We start from the raw sequence: 22,746 nt of genomic DNA, 5'->3' as shown, positions 1-22,746 counted from the left end.
TATTTTTCCATATGTGACATTTTATAAACTAGAAACAGATTTCTAAATGTGTTGATTTTCCTGACAGGTTCCTTGATGCCTGGTGTGTCTTTTTGTAGAATTTCTGTTGTGCATGATATACATAATTGCCAACATTTATAAATAACTTCTAGGTAAACACTTGAGTCTGAGCCTTAGAGGACTGTAATCTATGGCCGGGGGGAACCCCTGTGATAGTGGAGGTGATAATGGAAGTACCAGACACAATTTTCGTTTCCTAACCTGTTTCTCAACGCACCCCCAGTACCCAGAACCCTTTTCTCTACCCCCACTGCTGATGGACAGGTGCAATGAAGCACATCACGCGTGGTATAGTATACGTGGTCCTTGATGTACCACAATTTCTACCATGAAATGCTTACTCAACTTATAGGGGCATATTCAATTAGGGTTCCGGTTCGCGGTAACGCGCGTTACCGCGAAAAGTGCGCGTTCTTGCCGGTATTACGGTACCGCAATAACGCGTATTTTCGTACACAACCCTATGGGGTGCGAACGAAAATCCAAGTTATTGCAGTAACGTGGATTAAGTTCGCGGCCCGTTCCGGCGCGATCCCGCGAACCGGAACCCTAATTGAATATGCCCTATAGTGTCAAATTATTATTTAATTTTAAATAATGAATAACTTATAAAGCCGAAAGTAAAAAGTACATTTAATACACACAATCAGAGGAAGTATACTGTAGAGTTGGTCAATATTGAAAAATTGGAACTTTCCCAGGGACAGCTCCTTATAACCAGCGACTGTGCCTTGAAATTTGAGACATATGGTAACGATGCAAATCACAGTCTCATACCTCCCAACACAATCCATTTCAGACAGGACACAGTAGTCTGCACTGGTTTTTCCTGGTTAAATCCGCATAGTATTTATGTGGGCTGAATTAATTGTTTAAAAAGAAACTCTAGAATCAATCATTCTATTCAGTCCAGGCTCCGACATTTGGGGAATTAGTGTGATGGGGACAGAGCAATGTGTCCAAGGTAAAACGGATCATCTTGGCAGGTAAGCAGCCTGGAAATTAACACAGTAATTTGCAATGAGTTAAAACATGAATGGTGTGGATACAGTTGCTCTTTACTGGAATCACTGTGTTTGTATTGGATATTATTGGATTGTGAAACACTATAAACAGCTCTCACCTGAATGTATCACTCTACAGTACCTGAATTAATGGTGAATTCAGCCTTTGTGAAAGAACAGGCCACCTGCCAGGTAACAAATAATACAATATATACAGCCACGTACTACACTGACTTCCTGCCAATGCAGAGAATAAGAGATGAGATTATATCATGTTAACCTTTTACTTGCCATCCACAAATAAGGTGATGCTCTGACCTATGAATGAGACGCCTGGAAGTAGTTGTAGAATGTGAAGTGCATGAACGCAGTTTGATCATATTTGCACAGGGGGTAGTAATAAACTAATGCAATAATATGAGATAATGTTTCCCAATTTTAAGGATATTAGACATCACTGAGGAATTCTGTGAACACATAAATGCATGAGACTACAGGCTGAGAGCTTTAATACAGATCACAGAAAACGGTAATGTGTCATAATAAATCATTTTTTCTAAAGAACACTGAAATGATGGCAGCAGGAATAGCGTGTGCACAAGCTGGCATTCTAAGGTTCCAAAATGAAATTCTGTTTAGAGGGGAAGGGATCCTGCTTTGCCCTTTCTCTCTGTGCAGGAAGTGTCACGCAATAGTGTAGTAGATAGCAAGACGAGCTGGACAGCCATCCTGGTAAGGGGAAGCATCTCTGGGTTATGTTGTAAGGTTTGAATAATATGCTTGAGTCAAGCGAGCTCACAGGTTTAACACAAAGTAATAGAATAGAAAAATACTAAAACATTTCTTTGTTTAAAACCCCATGGATTTGAATAGCCCCACCCACTTTTCTGTAGAACTCTTCCAGTAAAGTAAAAAAAAAGGGTGGTTTGTTCAAAAGTTCTTGATGTATACAGTCAAGGAAATAATCTACCATTTGGTTCCCGAGAAGATTGCTTCAATGAAGTGTGGGAACTATAATTCATTACCTCTGTGTCCACAATCTGATAATCGGAAGCAGCTAGCTAATACTGGCAACTGTCCTTATCAGTGTGTATCTACACCAGCCCTGAAGAAGCCGCAGGTCATGCGGCTACAGGTGTATCTGTGTCTCCAGGCTGATCTGCCTCATTTGCAGTTACTTGAACACTCCCTTAATGTACTCAGGCTGTCTTGGACCTCCCCTTCCTTCCCACACCCCCCTTTCCAAATGTAAGGAGGTGAAAGTGTCAGATCACATTAAGCGTACAATTTTTTTGGGGACATACGCGATACAAATGTGCGTATTTTATGTTAAGCAAACAGACATACGCCCAAGAGCCTGATCTCTGCAGAGTTTATATGAAGTGCACCCACAAAGATTATGAAGTGTGTTTTGTGTTCTAAAAGCTAATCGCACACTGTATGATTCAGTAGTCACTATCGATGCAGTACCAAAATAAATACATTTGAAACTGCTGGGCTGCACTGTCTGTATAGATCTCACATTTGTATCCTTTTACTAACCTGTGGCATGTTTGTCTTCCTCTGTGGATTTGAATATATTCAAAAAGGTCCTTTATATACTGTACGACAGTTCACATGACATTAAACTACAGACATAGGAGACATAGGATCGGTTATACATGGGACTTAGGGCCTCATTTAGAGTTGAATGCAATGTGGCAGACTGAACATATATGTATTTTATGCTGCAAGTATCTTTAAGTCTCGATGCGGCTGCATAGTAGATATGCCAGGCATCATTATCAACTTGATTTTAATGACTGTCGATTAAAATGTCTTTTAAAAGAAGTAATAATAAGTTAATCATTTTAAAAACCCACATTACTTTAACCGGGTCCTAAAAATGAATCCAGCACCAGCACTCATAGTCTGATATGGTTACAGCTAATTTGAGGAAGCAGCTCCCACCATAACCGCATTCTTCTTTTGATCTTCTTTCTTCCAGTAACTCAGGGTATGAATGAAAGTTATTGTGTCACTGAAGTTCATTCATAAAATGTATCAATTGAGAGCTCCCAATGGGCCATTGTTCAATATTTGTGAATATTTTGCTCTAGTTTTAGTAGAAGACATGTTGTAAATTCTAAAAAGTAATCTTTCATGTAACCATTCAGGGTCTCATGTAGAGTTGGATGCATTTTGCAAACCTAATAATAAAAAATTTAATCCTTACGTGTGTGTATATAGGGTCACACTTATCTCAAGTCCTCAAAACAGAGTGTTTCCGCTTCAGCGATACGTCAGACGTACAAATGAACATATTTAACCCCATGATAGCGCAGAGATGCAGTTTGACAGTGTTAGTAGTAAGTGCAAGTCCCTTTATCATACTCGTACATAATATAATAAAATGAAGTGTCATACATACAAGATAGTGTCTTGACAGTCTTCTTAATAAAGGCGAAACCCACATTTTCTATATAAAATGTAATGGAAAACAAACACCCCCATATCTGTCGTTTTAGCACTTTATAAAACCAGTGGGAATCTCCCATCCTCTAGTAAAATTACATATAAGTAATCTGAATATATGGCTGCAAGGGAGAGCCGACATTGCCGGAATAACTTATCAAGTAATCAAATAGTCAAACGATATATAATCTCTATTTTGTCAAGAAACCTCTCCTAACTACCTTTACCTGTCACCAACTGCACTCTGCACACTCGTGACTTGGAAGTTCACTGTGTAAGGGAACACAAAGAATTCCAGTCTGTCTCGCTCTTATCAATCCCTTGGGCTACAGATTTAACTGGCCCAACCTAGCCTTACACTTCCACACCTCTCCCCAACTGCCCCTATTTACGTATAAGGCCCGTAGAACACCTATGACTTAATTACCCAATCGCCCACATTCTGCGCTCTGATAGCTAAAAGAGTTAACCCTTCCCACACTAGTATTTAAAAGGTTGACATAGCCAAGCAATAAACCTCTTCTAAACAGTCAGTGAAGTAATTTAGAGCAATAAGGACAGCACTTATTAAATGTTAAATTTATATAAAAATGTACAATGCTTACAGGTTATAAAAACAATAAATAAATATATAATAAATAAAATAAAAGGTGACAAAATATACAGCAAAACAGATTGAAAATAAAACGGACAAAGTTTCAGAGCATAAACTTAAATACGAGTTGTATAACCTGCTCCAAGGGAAATTACCTTGGAAGATAGACAGCTTATCAATGTTGATTGATGTCTGACAATATCTTGTAGGTGGTTCCATCTTTCAAAGACACTTTTTCCACCTTTCCCCTCCTACAGAGGTTGGTCTCCAGGGGAAGCCTGTGACACAGTTTTACAACCACAATGTACAGCTTCCCTGTTTAATATGTAATTCTAAATTGTAAAATATCTTTCCAGGGGAGTGTCACACAGACCCAATTTTATCATTAATAAATCCAGTACAAATTTACCAGTCTACAGATACCAAACAGAGATAGGTCAAGTGGATTTGTTGAGCTAATACTCATTTCCTCTCATCCCCTGCATAACAGACAGCTTTAGTTGCCGTATGGGCTGCCCTTCATCATACTATTTATGAATATGTGTATGATCACCTAACTATATTGATTGTAAGTGTGTTTTGGGAATGGAATTATAGTTGCCTATATAAAATATAGCAAGCCATCATGTGATCACAAAAGCCCAAGTCTCTTTGTGTAAGACCCCTGCTAGGTCGATTCTGTAAAAGTCTGTTCAAGTGTCAAAAAACCACTCTAGTACCATGACATAGCTCACCACATGAGTAATTTCTCCCTACAGGTGTCAATGTTATCTTGTAGTCCTTGGTTCTACAGAGCTACAGAATAGACACATGCCAGTACTTCTGGCCTCACATTTTACACATTGATTTAGGTCATTAACCCTGTGAGAGCAGGTTTCATTGAAGTTGTTTTCACTACCCTCTAGCTTACTAAATGAATTAATTTGTTATACAGTATTTCAGTGCAGTCCCTTATGATTATGCTTTATTCACCACAGTTATATTATGGGTTAATCCTTATAACTGTAATTCCCTTTTCGCTACATTGGATGTGACTTGACATAATATAACTGCAATGCTAATGAATGAAATACTGTCATCTGGCAAGCAGCCAATCAGAAGTGGCTAGGTAGTGCTGCTGGTGTCATCATTATCAGGTATCTTTACACCAGGCCTCCAATACTCATAAGAGATACACCTCTTAAATAAGGTAACTGGGGATGCAACCAAGGTTGTATCTTCACGGGTCACGCTACACTTACATGTACTTGTTATACTCAACTTACACTTGACCGCCTCTGTTCTGCTTCTGCAAGTGTAAGGAGCTGCAAGTTTAAGATATGCTCAAATCTAGATACACATGCATAGTACAGAAATATATGTAACAGATGGGAAGTGCCTTAAACACTTTCTGTAAACCCTATCTAGTCTAGGGATTACGCAAAGTGTTTATTAAGGCATTTCCTCTCTAGTTATTTGAATTGACATATACATGATATATTGAGAGGTGGAAGACTGGGTAACACTGAGTAGTTCATTGTGAGATAGGGTGTGAAATATTTTCAACCCTAAGCAGTCCAGTGTGAGTTAGAAAATGTATTAAGTGCTTATTGGGGCTCCCTCAAGTGGCTCGCCTGAATGTCATACAGAGACCAAATTGAGGTGTCACATTCTAAGTTTATTAAGATCAGGCAATCAAAATGATAAATAAAAGGAGTAATTGAGCATTCCACAATATAGATTGTAAGCTTGCGAGCAGGGCCTTCTCACCTCTTTGTCTGTTTTACTCAGTTTGTTTATTAGTTTACTATGTTTGTCCCCAATTGTAAAGCGCTACGGAATATGTTGGCGCTATATAAATGATGATGATGATGATGATAGAAGCACGAAATTAAAGTGAACAGAAAATCAACAGGAGCAGCGTGGAATAGCAGTGTGAAACTGCTTTTTTAGCAGTGTTCATCACAAATCATAATTTTTTCATTACATTATTATTTTAACTTTCGTTAATAAGTTGGAATTTATTATTATTGTTATTTTACAATTTAGAGTAACAGAAAGTATTTGTAATGTAGCTTATTAGCATATTTTATGAAGATGTAACCTTTTGAGTGCCCCGGTGTACATATTTCTTGTCTTTTTTCTCACATCTGTGTAATTGAATCATATGTGTGGGTGCATCTCTACTTTGATATTAATAATAATTATAATTAATATGGAATAATAATATAAGAAGGAAGTATTTTCTGGGTATAAGGTTTTACCCAGTGCGGTGTATTTTGGTTGATAGTACAGAAGTGCGTATATTTACTTAACAAAAGTTGATATACATTCAAACCTAATTATCAGTTAAGAGCAAATGCATTTGATTTTAACACATACTTCTCAAATCTTGTCTTGCAGCTTCTCTTCCAAAATGAGCACACAACCATTCAGTAACATCAGTAGGAACCCTGGCCTTCAAATATGGTCCATCGAGGTAAGAGTTTCACTTCCTTTATCTTTATGTATTCCGTAATTTTGAGACAGCAATGTGACAAGAAGTTTAATTGTCCATTCTTTCACCTGATGGTTTTGTACTGAATTCACGGATTGGATTGACCTTGCTGGTTTGACTATGTTTGCCACTTTGTCAGATAAGTCCTCATGTTAGCAAATAAATATAGTTTTGACTGGAAGACCTGTGGGTAACCAAGTGCCGGTGAACACATTGAACCTCCTTTATAAAGTGCACTAGATGTGTACATTAAAACATGTTGGTTTTGCACTGTTACTTTGGGAAGTTCTGCCCTCAGAAAGCATCTATTAAAACCTGAAGTACGCATAGGTCTGCAGAGTGGCTGAAGAGGAGCACCAGGGACGTAACTAGGGCTGTGCGATAGGGGCGACCGCCCAGGGCGCAGCGCTGAAGGGGGGCACAGTTTAGGAATATTTTAGGTTCATTTGGTTAAAATTTAGGGCTAGGGGGGCGGCATTTCTCTTTCTCGCCCCAGGCGCTAGAATTCTAAGTTACGGCTCTGAGGAGCACTGTGCAAATGTGTAATCATAAAAGTCCAGCTTCATAGCATTATAGTCCCACACCTTTTATTCAATTTAACTTTTCAATTTTTCTTTCAAAATATTGCTCAGTTTGTCTTCCTTATTTATGGCTTAATCACAAGAGAGAGCAGACCGTGGGATTTTTTTATTGGGGCACTTTTGTGTGTATGAAGCTTTTTTATTACGGTTCCCTGCCAAAATACATCATGAGAGCGCAAGTTCAGTCCCATTAAAAGTATCAGATGGGTGCTCTGAGCTGGTGCTAAATTCAAATCATTTAGCAGAGTAAAAATGACCATGCGGCCCTCTGTACAGCACCGAGCACCCATAAAAGTGCGCTCCGCCACCGCCTTTACTCATTTCAATAATCATGTGTCGCAAAAGGAAATATAATTTTTGCATTGCTCTACAAAGCTAAGTTGATTGATGCACCTACTCCATACCTCGACTCCTCCAGTAGTTATGCTATCTTGTTCTGCAATTGTATGTGCTTTGGCTGAACGTAATACGTACAGTGAGAACAAAGTTGTTTTTGCAGTGTACATCAGGGGCCTCATTCATCAAGGAACACAAAATGAACATTATGGGCTTTTTTAATAAAATGCACATACATCGGACATGTGCACAACCGTATTCAACAAGGAGCTGATGTAAAGATTTGTCTGTTGATGAATACGAGTCTAGTTCTGCTTTGTTCTAACAAACAATACACTTTTTTTTACATAAAATACATTTGTTAGGATGTTATTAATGTCTTCTGTATATAAAATGCATTTTACAGTTGCTCCTGATTGCAAACACATGTTCTAGCATACACAGCCGTCATCACTAGTAATCGGCACTTACACCTGACCTGTAGCTGGTGCAAGTGATACCACAGAAAAACACGTACCTTTGAGATGCCCAAATAACGCTCTTACTGTACATTGCCTATGTGCATGCACCCATTCCGCTCCCCGTTGTAAGCGTTCTTTGTGCTTGAAGATGAATTGGACGTTGCTGCGTTCCCTGGTGTATGGTGATGCAGGAATAGTTCAGTGCTAGATAGTAGCAGGTGCAACCAGCACAGCCAGTGCAGAAACGAAGCGCAGATTAACCCTCGCTAAATTTCTTTAGACTCAAACCAGCTGCTAATCTGGGAGAGGTCTGTGAATCATAATTCCTAGCAAGTCTCTTTGATTGCACTTTCTTTATAGCAAACATTGCTCTAGGCCCCTGGGCTTCAGATGACACCAAGGCTGAAACATCTTGTGCCAGTCAGGAAGTTATATTCATTAGTGAACAGCTGATACTCTTGTGTGCCTGTGTGGATGGTGGCTGGTTAGGCTGACGTCCGATCTTGCAACTCCTGCTGTAGGCCAGTCTCTTCCACCTCGGGGTCTTGTGAATTAAAATGAGCAAACAGGTTTGATAGCAGTAGAATAGGTGTTGTGCAGATGCAGGTGTAGAGGTGCACAGTTATCTTTGATGAGATGAACAGGTACCAGGTCATATGGGTCAGGTAGATTTATTTTATTTACAGTCACTTAGTTACAGTCTCCTGTCTTTCCCTTTGCTGCATAAATCACTAGATTGCATTATGTTATTTATATATTATTTTTATTATTATTTAGAAGTACAAAACACTTCTTCAGCATATGAGTATAGAAGACAATTAAAGTAAGTTTTCAATGAACTGTGTGGAGCGGTGGTAATTGGGTATAATAGCCTAGAGAGGTTAAGAAGGTGGCAACCTTCCTAATGAGATGGGTTTTCAGGGAGCACATAAAGGGTTGAAAACTACGTTACAGTCTAATGAGAGAGGGAATGCCATAGAGTGTGTTGCCTAAAAAAGTCCTGTAACCTTTAATGGGAGCAAGTACTGAGTGAGGATGAGAGGAGCAGATCTTGGGCATATTAGAGGGATCATGTTGATAGATATTTTGAGACATATTAATAGCATTATGTTAGTGCAGTTTTGTTAATGGCTTTGGAAGATAATAAATTATTTTACATTGGATTCAGTAAAGTACAGACAATGTAGGGTCAAGCAGAGTAGACCAGCAGTAGAGAAAGGTTTTGCAAGGAAAATTAATCAAGCTGCAAAATTCAAACTAAAATTTGGGGATGAAAGTCTAGCCAGGGGAAGACCAGTAGGAAGGTAGTTGCAATAGTCAATGCGGGAGTTAATGAATGCATGAATTAAGTTTTTTGCAGTGTCTAATGTTTGTGTTCTGAACATGCTTCTAAATGTATGTGTGGTACCTCGAGGGTGGTGTATGGGCACAAAGGTATAGATAAGGTGGATGTTCCGGATTCTCTCTATTTTCCTGTTGCCTCACCGAATCTTTTGGAATACCCACCACAGCAGAGAGGCAAAGATCCCCCAAACAATATACAGCCAAATGAATGGCAACAAGAAGAGCAAATGGGCTTAAGAAATGCAAATTTCTTAGATAGCTTGTGGATGGTGAGACTTGTCCCAGCTGCCAATATGGTGGTGAAATTAGCCCTTTTTTAAAAATGGAAACAGTAACGTCAACAACAGCTAGTATATGTAGGCTAAAAGTTATATATCACACAAGGTCATGTTATACCTGTTTTTGAAAATAAACAGTTACTTAATGAATCCAATATCTAGCCAATCAATTGGTAACAAAGCATTAACTATTAGATCCCTTTTTCCCTCTTAGGCACTTAAAATATTAAATAAACTTCCTACTGACAATCTGTCTATTGGGGTTAATGTAGATACATAACTCTTCAATCTTGCTTAATAATAACAGACTATAGAATTTGTATATAGATTGGATGTGGGAAATAAATGACAGTTATGAGTAAATGATTACATCCAGACAGTGAGCTTGAGGTAGGGTTTATTGTCATGTTATAAACAGAAATAGATATGCCAGGTAGGTAGCTTCTGCTAACTGATAGAAACATTATTAACTCTAAGTCTTTGAGAGATTAAGTTTGAGGCGGCAGAAGTCCATCCAAGATAAAATACCAGACAGACATTGAGTAAGGCAGACCAGAAGAATGGTGAGAGGTCAGGAGAGGAGAGATATATTTGGTTGCCATCTTCATAGAAGTGATACTGACACCGAAATGAATTTATTAGTTTCCAAGAGAAGTGGTATAGATAGAGAAGAACAGAGGGCCTAGGACCAAGCCTTTGTGGTGCTCTAACTGAAATGAAGAGGAGGCGGATGATCAAATACAGAGAATGGTGGCCAGAGGGGTTGGTGTAGGAGGGTAAGAGAAGAAATTCAAATGTAATAAAGAGGCATTTGGGGTTAGAAGCCTACTGGTGGTAAAAGATTGGAAATATATTTGCTTGGCAGTGTCCATAGATTGGAGTGGTAATTTGAGGATAGGAAGTGAGAATTGAGGAAGTCATGAGAATTTTGAGACATTCGCCAATGATGTTCTGTTTTGGAGTAAAGTTTTTAAAGTCAGCACTTTTCTCTGGTATTTGAGCAATTGCGTTTGGATTCAGACTGGGGCATATTCACAGACGACTGAAAAAGCAGTTTTATTTGCAGATTTTCAGGGGTAGGTGTAAGTAGCGGATAATGATGATTATGAACACCAGAACCAGTGAACCGCTTGTAATTAGAGGTTTATAAATAATTTGCAGATGCTTATTGAAACTTTATTAGATGCTAAGGGGACATAGTTTTAGTTTTATCATACTAAGGCGGCACTCTTGTGCCACTACAAGTGCAAGTATGGACTGATGACCCAGTGCATGCTGGCACATGAATAGGCACTATATTTTAACATTTTTACCTTGGTACCCATAGGCCAGAGGTGCCAGGATGGGCTTAAAGCTACTTAGCTTTGAGCTGGGAATCTCAGTAGCTGTTACAAAAGGGGCCGGAGGTTTTTTTTACATTCTTTTTATCCTAGCTGTACCACTGGAGATGTATGGCATTTTGAAAAGTGACAAATAAAGAGCATTTTAGTAAATTTCCCCAGTACTGTGTCTTATCTAATTGTCAAACGCCTGCACCGGTATCCGTTTTTTACTTACCGGTCTCAGCGCTGTGTGTTTCTATTGAGGCCAGATTACCTTCAGGACAGGTTCCAGGAACAGTAAGACGGATGGTGTAGCCTTCGAACAAAGAATCTAGTCCTAGGCCAGAAACTATATTAGAGCCCAATTGCTTTGTAGCCACCACAGCTCTTGGTGCCTCTTAACCTCCTCCCGGCAAGATGTCTGTTCCATATAATATTTGTGCGAAACCTCTAAAATTGGGCTCATAGTTCACAATTTTCTGGGCCTGCCAGCAACAAGAAAACCATAGAATTAATTTCCAGGAGTTATTGGAGGTCTACACTTCAACAAGATGTTAAGGATTTTTTATCTGCTTATACTGTGTGTGCTCCCCGTAAAGTGCCTCCTCGTAGCCCTGCTGGCCTTTCATTACATTTACCTATCCCAGATAAACCTTGGACTCCTTTATCTATAGACTTCATCACTGACCTTCACCCATCCAAGGGGCTTAAAATACCATATGGATTTGTAGTGGACCGGTTTTCTAAGATGGCTCAATTTACTCCCCTCAAATGTCTACCATCAGCTCCTAAATTGGCCTCTCTCTTCTTCCACAATATTTTCCGTCTCCATGGTTGTCCATTAGAAATTGTTTCTGATTGAGGACTCTGCCTCTGCTTTTTGCCTACTGATTTGGTGCCTCACTACTGACACCTTTTCCCAGCTAGTCATGTCAGGTTGGAGTTAGAGGTCCATAGCCTGCAGACTCCTGGCTGCAAAGTCCATTCCACCTTGCGGAAGTTCCTGGTGAAGACCAGGGGGTCCGTTAGACTCCACTACTTGACTCTGCCAGTGCCAATCCTGACTGATGAACAGGAATCCTAATTCCCCAGTCTGAAGGGTAACACTGATTTTTTTGCTTAATTTAAAATAACTATTCCACTGCGGCCAAGGATTTTTTGTCTAGCCTTTTGCTTCAAGGACTGCAGAGTTTATCCCTGGTGATAAAGGATGTCTTCCATTAATCATTATATACTAAGTTAGCAAAGTTTATTTTCGAGGCTGTTAAGTTTTACTTGCAAGGTTACATAATTTCTAACTCTAGTGCACATATGGATCCAGCTAAAGTCCTTATTGGAGTGGGCACATCTCAAAGATTCAAAATCTACGCTGAAGTTCCTGGGTTTTGACAATAATTATAGATGCTTTCTCTTCTTTAGTTAAATCTATTATTGCTTCAACCAAGAAATAGGCTAATCCTTGTAAATGTTCCCAGGAAGCAGTTCAGCATTTCAGAAACTAAAAGCAGGATTTTATCTCTCCGCCTGTTTTATGTCATCTACATAGTTATCAAACATTCATTGTGGGAGTATGACTCTGAGATAGGTGCTGAGTAAGCTCCACTCAGTCATCCCAAAAAACTTCCTGCCTGCATATTTTTCTCCAGAAAATGTTCCCACACAGAAGAATACTATGATATAAGTGATCAGGAATTGTTAGGAGTTAAGTGAGCATTTGAGTAATGATTTTTCTAGTTAGTAGAAGGTGCCCATACCCTACCACTGTGTATACACAGCATAAAAATGTATAATGGATTCAATTGGCTGGCACACTGATCCCTAGGCAGACAAGGGGGTCCTTATGTTATAGACCAGGGAATAAGAATATCAAACAGGATGCTCTTTCTCACAGTTTCCTGCATGAACACAAAGATTCACCGAAAACCTTTCCCAATCTTTCCAGAGAGTTGATAGCTGCAGTCCTTAGTCCAAATTTATAACATAAAATGTAACAAAATCAGATGGATAAATCTCCTGGCTTAGTATATCTTCCAGCCAATCCTTTTTGTAACATCTATAGTCCAGTCCAGATCTGTCATCACTTAGTCACTCATTATATTATTATTATTATTATTATTATTATTATTATTATTATTATAGGTTTATTATCTGGGTATTTGCTAAACATGTTCACATAGAACATGTTCAAAAACAATTTTCCAGAAAGAGTTTCCTTATAAATGAGGGTCCACTTATTCACTTGTTATTGGTTTAGTATTTGAGTGCATTTACTGCTCTGTGATACTCATTGTTGACCCTTGTGTTCTATTGATTATTGAACCATTGCCACTTGCCTTCGACCTCCACCTGTTTCTGTCACTGATTTTGTCTGATGATTTTGTACTGCATTGACCAAATGGATTGACCTTGCTTGTTTGACTTCAGTGCTCGGCTTGTGTTGTCTGATAGATACTCATATTGTCCAAATACCAGTGAATCCATTGACTTTTACGGGAACGAGGACTGCTAAAAGTGAAACTCACAACTAGCCTGATTATTGCTTCTAACCTAGAAATACTAACAGACATTAAACCTAAACATGCTTCATCCAGCTCTAGAGAAGTGACTAGAGGTGAATTTTGTTTAGTTTGTAGTTATTCTATACATGACATTCACTAAAATCTGGAAATTCTGAAGGAGATGTTTATTGCTCAGTGTAAAAACAAATAAAAAGTGTAAAAAAGAAAACATTGAAATCTCTATTCCTAAATTGCAGAAAATTACTTGTTTATCCCTAGAAAAATCCAAATGACAAAGTTTTTATTTTAAACTGGGAGTAATAGCGTTTGTGTAGAGACTAAACAATTACCCATTTCTCAGATATAATTGAATGAATGAATATTTTCCTAGATACTAAAGTTGATTGAAGGTTGTTTCCTATTAAGTTCTGTATTTTTAGTTTATTTCCAGTAAGTCATGAATCACACATACTTGTGGCTCAGCTGTGTAAAGCTGTAGCACACATTTGTTCCAATCTGGATCTACCAGTCAGTTGTAGTAGTCTATCTTAGTGTAGTATTTGTGGCAATTGGGGGGTTTCTGTGCAACAAGGTGACTGTCAGTATTTAGGGTGTAAGGTCTTTGTGCAACAGGTGTTGGCAGTTCGGTAGTGTTGCGATGCTACAGATGACTGGCATCTGGCATATATCTATCATCATCATCATCATCGTCATTTATTTATATAGTGCCACTGATTCCATAGCGCTGTACAGAGAACTCATTCACATCAGTCCCTGCCCCATTGGAGCTTACAGTCTAAATTCCCTAACAGACAGACAGACAGACAAACATGGACATCCCCAGATGGTCAATATACATCTGGGGATGACTTATTTGCTGGATAAGAGAATAGCAGAAAAGTGAGCATATATATTTTGTGTTGATGTGATGCAAAGCCCTCAAGATCTACATCCTCAAATCGATCACACCAGGAATTTTCTAATATAGGCCTTTATGCCCAATAAATGAGTTAGTAGATCAACATACACTGGCTGTACAAAAAAAGTTTCCATGTCACAAAAGTCTAGGCACCCCTGATGCATAGGAAATAATTTCTAGGAAGCCTAACTTAAAGTAAAGGAAAATAGATCACACTATTAATTGGCATACACACAACCAAATACCTGACATTAGGAGCTTGGAGCAAGATTAAAAAGTGTCTCTTTATGATATGCACAATGGAAATCGTTAATATGTACTGTATACTCTATATGTCAACATTGTATTGTCTCAAACAGCTGAAAAGTTACAAAGGATTTTGCTGAATGATTTGTGTGCATCATTTGTTTTTACACATCAGTCAGTAGACAGAGACTTAATCCTCGGTGTTCTCCTTATTTTCTGTTAGTCACCAGAGACTATTCATGCACAATAGACACACGTCAGGTAATGCCACAGTGATACACAGAATGTGAGCAGCTGATCTTTACATTCTCCTTCCTTGTTACATTCAGTATTTCAAGGAATCACTGAGCTGCAAAAGTAAGAACACATTACTTATAGTAAATTGAATAATGTACTTTCTGTACATGTTATGAGAATATCAGTAGATGCTAAATTAATTTTATACACAACTTAAAACTCTGGTGGGACATCCTCTACATGCAGAAGCACCATGCACTTCTGCCTTAATCACACATGCTGTTCAGCTTGACCACTATGTACAAAGACCACTTGGAAGAACCCCCAGTATATAAACAATTTTGCACATAGCAATATTGTTATTTTTGTCACTAACTACTTAGATGGTTTCCATAAGACATTCATAGCTACAGTCACTAGAGTTAATTGCAGCACTTATGTTATCTATCTTTGTATCTCATTTCAGAAAATGCAAATGGTTCCACTTCCTGAAAAGGCATATGGGAGCTTCTTTGAAGGTGACTGCTACATCATTTTATTTGTAAGTATTAATTGTTTAGTTTTGGACTATGTATTGCATTGTTCGTTTCATGTCTTAAAGCAGCGCTACCACCTATTTGATAAATGTTACTAACCTTCACCTTCCTCTTACCAGAATCCCAGGGGCCTCTCTAAGCAGCCATTTTTCTGTCCTCCAGTTCTGTAACATTGGCAAATCAATTTAGTTTACCACTTTAAAATAGCGGCAGAGGAGGTGGAGTGTAGAGTGGGAGGACCAATCACAAGCCACAATTGCTTGATTGCAACTTGTGATTGGCCCTCCAACTCACCCACCTACACAACCTCACACAACCCCGCTTTTCAGCCAGGGTTGTAAGCAGAAGCAAAGGAGTCAAGGGGAAAAGGACTGCATGGAATAGTCCCTGGGGTCAGGCTAAGGGAGAAGGTTAGTAAAAGTTATGGAGAAGGAGCAACTTTAAAGGTTAACTATCATTAACATTGTAATTTATATGTTGCTAAAGATTCATACATTTATATTATTGTATTTATATATACTATACTAGGTATTTTCTTGAAGAATATATAGTTTTTATTAAATTTAATGTTAAATTCTTTGTGTTGGCTATTATCTGCTTATAATCTACACCTGACACTATTGCATTTAAGGTTTGCAAGGAGAATTAGTTGATGACTGAAATAGTGCAGTTAATATTATTCTGTATAAAATACATATTATTCTCTCTTTATGTGAGAATTTTTCTCTACATGATCTGTGCTTTGTAATCCCTTAGAGGAGGACACCAGTTATCATAGGGCTGGAAAAGCTGATGTTAGCTTGCAAGGAAATTCCATTTAACCAGCACCCTCGGGCTTTCTGTACAGGAGACACAATGTTTTGTCATGTATAGGATGATGCGTAGGATGTACAGGTGGAAACTTCCAAATCCAGACAGCTGCTGTAGTCTTCCATGTGAACAGTAGAAGAGAAAATCCTCCTGTGTAATAGTCAGAGATGGATAATAATTACTGTATACACTTTGTTATTGCACTAATGGTGTGCTTTTCATTTACTGAACAATGCTACTGCAATTGTTTCTTTCCAGATCCCAGATAACGTAGCAGCTGATATTGAAATTTGTTTCTTTTTTTTTTCATATTCCTATTCGTTTCATTATTTGATAATGTAATTATAGCCCCACGCAGCACCATGTATACATTTTATTCATTTACCTATTAAATTATATGTAGGGCTGCAAATTGGGGCAGTTCAAATAAATATATAGCAAAGCAAACGTTACACATAAGACTAATTTATACACAATTCCTCAGGATCTAGGTAACTGTGGTATATAAAACTATACCAATCCGTGTTACTTTTTGTGGAAATATTTATAGGACACGTCTGACATGTACCAAGAACCCCTGCTGGGGGAGCACTGTTTCCTTGGCCTATTTATTGTATGTAATACATGGGCAGGAGAGGCATTCTCTGTTGAATCACCACTGTTAGATGCATGCAGAATGAAGCTATACATACCCCCATCTATCCCTGCAGTCAGAACAGCATGAGACGGTCCTGCAGAATTGGGATAGTTGACAAAAAACAGAACTGATCTTTTCTATCCCTTCTTGCAGCTCTGACTACCTGCTGCTTCTTAAGCTCAGTTGCTGCTTTGCCAGATCCAGAAATGTTGGGATCCTGTTTGGAAAATGGGGAGATACTATTCATCTCCTAGAAAGCCGAGCAACGAGTGAACACTCTGGGCCTCTATTTAATAGACTCCACATTGCATGACTAGCTCTTAAATATCTTAATAGCCCCCAGTAAACCTACATCACATAATATAAACACACCCTAATCCTGACCTTAATTAAAACACCACAGAAGAGTTCATACATTAAGCCACCTATGCACCAGAACCCACATAATATTAAAATCTAACACACACTAGTCCCATTTGCACACCCACACCAATCTCAACATAACATTAACCCCCCACATAACATTTATTAAATGGTGGACAAGATTACCATTTCACCTATTGAACTACTTTAACTAACTTTAGTGTTAAGTGTGTTTCCTAACATTGTAGCTTGATAATTATATCATGTTAATTTTAATGTATTAATGTTCTGGCCAGAACATATGTTTGTATATAATTATGTGATTTGGTAATTAAAACAATTTTTACAATATTGATACTGCCTAAGGTACACAAACCTGTTACCTAGACACAGGGATTATCGGTCACACAACATTTTCCCATTCGCCATTGCAGGTAGGAGTATACTCTAATATTAGGTACATTAATGCGCCTAGTTATACACCTACATGCAAAAATGAGATTTCATTTGGTGGACCATGATTATTTAAATGAGATCCAAGGAGGGAAGATGAATCAAGGGGGAAACATTGTCACATTTCTCCCCACAAAAAGATTGACTTGATTTTACACATTTTCAGTGGTGTTGGAAACCAGACCTCTTCTTATACTTTCCACTTTATACAGAAAGCTCATGTGTAGGAGCATTTCAACTTAATAATGTTTTGTGTCTTGAATGTCAGTCAAAAAAATTAAAACACTCAAAAGTTACTTTCATGATTAATTTAACACAAAAATAAGACTGAGCAGTATTTTAGGAGAAAAACAGAAAAGTTGGAATTCATGAAGCAGATGTTCCTAAAGTGGGAGTGGGATGGACTTTGGGATATTCCTAAAGTAGGAGCGGGATACACGCTGGGATATTCCTACAATGGGAGGAGTGGGATGGACTTTGGGATATTCCTAAAGTTAGATGGGCTTTGGGATATTCCTAAATTGGGAGTGGAATGGACTTTGGGATATTCCTAAAGTGGGAGTGGGATGGACTTTGGGATATTCCTAAAGTAGTAGTGGGATACACGCTGGGATATTCCTACAATGGGAGGAGTGGGATGGACTTTGGGATATTCCTAAAGTTAGATGGGCTTTGGGATATTCCTAAATTGGGAGTGGAATGTACTTTGGGATATTCCTAAAGTGGGAGTGGGATGGGCTTTGGGTTATTCTTAAAGTGGGAGTGGGATGGACTTCGGGATATTCCTAAAGTGGGAGTGGCGATTTTGCTCCTTCCACCATGTGATTTTCCAGGCAGCCCCATAAACCAGCAAAAAGTCATGCAGAGCACCTATACAGGGGCAGTTTCAGAATCCAGAATAAAGATGCACAGTAGGACTGCTATTAGCTATACACAAAGTGGACAATGTGGCGCATTTGCGCAAATAGAAATGTATTACGTACCAGCATATTTTGCAGTTTGTCAGTGACCTATTGCATCAAAAAGGTGTTGAGCTAAAAACACAGATGGTAAAGCTATTGGATGAAGTCTAACAGTGCTCTAATCTCCACTCTACAAATCTAAACATAGAAAGAACATTAATGAGTTTTTAATATAGTCAGCACGAAAAGTTTTCTCTGTGACTTATTGCTTTACTAACTTACAGGGCACTTGGCCTACTTTAAACAATAGATAGAGAGATAAATGGACACATCCAGGCTAAAGTTTATTGAATGTTAGTAAAAAAAATTCTGATAGTTTCTATGTGCAAACCAGTATTGAGCAGATGATCTCATTAGTGAGGAAGTTATAGGGGTCAAAGGAAGGATGGAATGTACTGTACATGAGGTTCTTAAGGTGACAAAGGATACTGATAGAATTAAACAGAAAAGAACTATCCATGCTTGATACAAACACCAGACAATAACAAAAGGCACTGGATCAGAAAGTATTGCGAAAATCTACAGGTGAAAGATTATTACATTGATAAAATTTTACTGTAAATTAATCTTACTGAAAAGTATAGAGCATGTAAAATTTATAGTCCACTTAAGATTCTATCACTCTCTCTGATTAGCAACACATGAGCATTTGAACAACCAGCTAATTCATTACAAAATGTTATTACATAACATATAACATTTGTATTTCCATTATATGAGACCCCATCTGTACCCAGCGACTCATGGCTGATTGAGCAAAGCCGCAGTCTCACTACTACATAGGTTGTTTGAATGCACAGAATCACTAGAGTCAGTAGTGGGGATGTAACTCATATGCTGATCAGTACAGCATGGGGAAAATATCTAATGAGGCATATAATAGTAATTAGACATAAGGATTAAGTTATAATACTGTAAATCGTACCAATAAACTGGCCACAAACAGGTAATTCTACCACCTGGAGTGAGCACCCTGAGTCTTAATACATATTTAATTTGGCCATATACTGTATATACTATTCCGTGCTCTGCCTTATCAGCCGGTGATGGTCTGTTGGTGAGGTCGGCATACTGGCTGCAGAGGTCATCTGCCAACCCAAATATAATCCGATTAATTGAGGAGAGGCATTCAGGTTTAGCCAGGTTTAATTGCTAAAACAGTTACAATAAGCAATGACTTGTTCAGAAATGTACATTCTTGAGATGAGAATTCAGTATATCACACCTATATACTATGTTACATGTTGGAGATTCCCCTGAGCTATAATTTCCAGATGATGAATCACAACAAGTGACTCAACGGAGAACACACCTAGAATGATTCTCCTTCTGCATACTAGTGGTAACAGTGAACCAACTGCCATTGTCCCTGGAGTCTTCACACCTCAAAATATGTTACATGTACATTGATTATGTCAGGGTGCACTGATAACCCAATAATCCCTGAAAATGTTCAGTTAAATGTAATGTCAAGTGCATTAACCTGAGGAGGAAAAGTTGTACGTGAAAATTGGGCATCTACAAATCTCTTATTTATTAATAAAATTAAGTTACTTTCTTATGTTAGATATGCTTCTTTCAAAGCCTATTGGTTGGTTATTGAGATACATGTACATATAGTTCTTATATTAATGTGGCCACTTTCATAAAGAATGTGCAGTTTTCAACAATTGTTAGTTATTCATTACACAAGTGATAATCAAACCTACAGTACATGAAGCAACACTTTTAGTGCAATGACTGAATAAACAAAGAGACTTAGCAGAACATCTATTGTCTGTTGTTCCAATCCAGTAATGACGCTATTAAAATGAGGAAAGTTTTTCAACAAACTGAAATAAAAGTTCCTTACAGTTGTTCGTTCAGTAATACCAGTATGTATTTTATTGTGTTTTACGTGTTTGACAGTTATATGTACATTACAGATTGTTTCATTGGTTACGATTTATCAATGTAAGGAGTTTGACCTAGAAGAATAGTTTGGAGGGGTCCTTCTACACTGTTTAGTTAAGTAGCACCTCTGTATGCTGAATTTTACTAGTCCACTAGTGAAATTTGACGATATATTGGGAAACACTACAATACTTAATCTGATTTAAGTACATTTTTTGGACAAATATGACTCCAGCGATCTGACTACTTGTATGTTTTAATAGATGAGGAATTTGGAAATTTTTATTGAATCCACACTTTTCTTTTCTTTCACAGATCAAGAAAGCAGGCAATGGCATATCCAGTGATCTCCACTACTGGATAGGAAAGGACTCCACTCAGGATGAACAAGGGGCCGCTGCACTTTATACAACCCAGTTGGACGAGGCATTGGGGGGGAGCCCAATACAACACAGAGAGGTGCAGGGATATGAATCAGTCGCCTTTAAAAGTTACTTCAAGAATGGAGTTATGTAAGTGGCCAGATCACTGTCTATTTAAAAACATGCAGCTAGAACAGTGATATTTTTATCATTGCATATCGCAGTGATAATAAACTTGTTATCGTCTCAATTTATCATTAAAATTTCGCCAAGCGTCACTCAGCTGTGTCAGCGATACTCGACCTGAGCGGTAAGGGTTCACTTATCTTCATGGTTTGGGATGATGCCATTAAACCTCAGTGTTTATGATTTTCAAAAGCATGATACAGGCAGCGGCGTAATCCCCACAGTATCAGGGGTGCAGCTGCTATAGGGGCCGTATGCTGGGGGGCCTGTCATACATGTCAAAGTCCCATCTGTATGTGTATGTGTTTTTTTCTACCTTGGGAGGCACATGGGGGCCCTTACACAATTCTGCTATGGGCCACTGAAATGTTTGGATATGGCCCTGGATATTGGGATGCCAAATTATCCCCATATATAAAAGCCATTCTAACGCACGTACCATTCTAACGCACGTACCATTCTAACACACGTACCATTCTAACACACGTACCATTCTAACACACGTACCATTCTAACACACGTACCATTCTAACACACGTACCATTCCAACACACGTACCATTCCAACACACGTAACATTCCAACACACGTACCATTCCAACACACGTACCATTCCAACACACGTACCATTCCAACACACGTACCATTCCAACACATGTACCATTCCAACACACATAGCATTCTAACACACATAGCATTCTAACACACATAGCATTCTAACACACATAGCATTCTTGAGAAAATCAGATGTACAATTCTGCCCCTTCCGCTGCGACATTTGCTTCCTGTTGCAATGTTTTAGACATTGTTTAAATAAGCATTTAAAGGAAGATCTTGCACAACTAATCTCATGCGTTCATTTAAAACCAATGAGCTGAACGCTGGCAGACATCCTACAGTTTAATATTGGCAGAGAAAGTTCCTTAGGAGCACAGTGAGCATGTTCCAGCATGCATGTGTACACATGTGAATGTCTTCAAGCGGATACATCTCATCAGGCATCCAACTCTACAACACTGGCAAATCGCACCACAATAGTATAGAGATGTGACTTGAAAATTTTAGTAGTAAATGTGAATTTCACATTACCCTATTTGTACACAATGTAATAATGTATTAAAGTCTCATATACACAAGAGAGAAGAGCGACTGGAAAGTTATTAATAAAATGTCACATTTACCATCTAAAATATAATTAAATGCAACTACAAATTACAAAATAAATTCCATAACATTAAATACAAACATCTGTTTTCACTTTTAAAAATCAAAATATTATTATTATTATTATTAATATTATCTTTTATTTATAAGACATCAGAAATGGTCCTCAACGCTGTACATAGGGGACTAACAGAGTACACATTTAACAGCATTACACAATGCACAGACAGATACCAATAATATGTAATAACCAAATAATAAATTAAAAGAGTATAGCAGAGAACATAGAATTGCAGATCGAGCTATTGACAAGACAGTGAACAGAAGTGATAAGTAGGACTTGTGTGAAGAAGGTTTGTGCCCAGGATACTGGACTTGTGAAACAGGTCTAAGGACACAGGCCTAGAGGCAGGGGAGGGCTGGCAGACTTCAGCCTGGGGGGCAAGCACACAGCACTGGCCCATAAGTAGCGGCCTATCCTAAAAGGGTTGTTTTAACTATAATATATTTATCAATATAAAAAAAGAGTTATTTTAGTGTTGCTTAATCCAGCTGAACTTTTATTATTAT

At 38.2% G+C, this 22,746-nt stretch overlaps 1 protein-coding gene across 1 annotated transcript in view; it reads left to right on the top strand.

Moving 5' to 3' along the window:
• Positions 1–22,746, top strand: part of VILL (villin like) — a 70,335-nt gene that overhangs the window by 13,889 nt on the left and 33,700 nt on the right. The window contains exons 2-4 of the mRNA XM_075212191.1: positions 6,496–6,571; positions 15,278–15,352; positions 20,781–20,977. Coding sequence (XP_075068292.1) covers positions 6,509–6,571; positions 15,278–15,352; positions 20,781–20,977 — 335 coding nt within the window. The 5' untranslated portion in view covers positions 6,496–6,508. The remainder of the gene's footprint in view (positions 1–6,495; positions 6,572–15,277; positions 15,353–20,780; positions 20,978–22,746) is intronic.

The sequence above is a fragment of the Mixophyes fleayi genome, chromosome 5, assembly GCF_038048845.1.
Source record: "Mixophyes fleayi isolate aMixFle1 chromosome 5, aMixFle1.hap1, whole genome shotgun sequence".
Classification (NCBI taxonomy): Eukaryota; Metazoa; Chordata; class Amphibia; order Anura; family Limnodynastidae; genus Mixophyes; species Mixophyes fleayi.
Note: the sequence above shows the minus strand (reverse complement) of the source record. Positions and strands in the feature narration are given on the sequence as shown.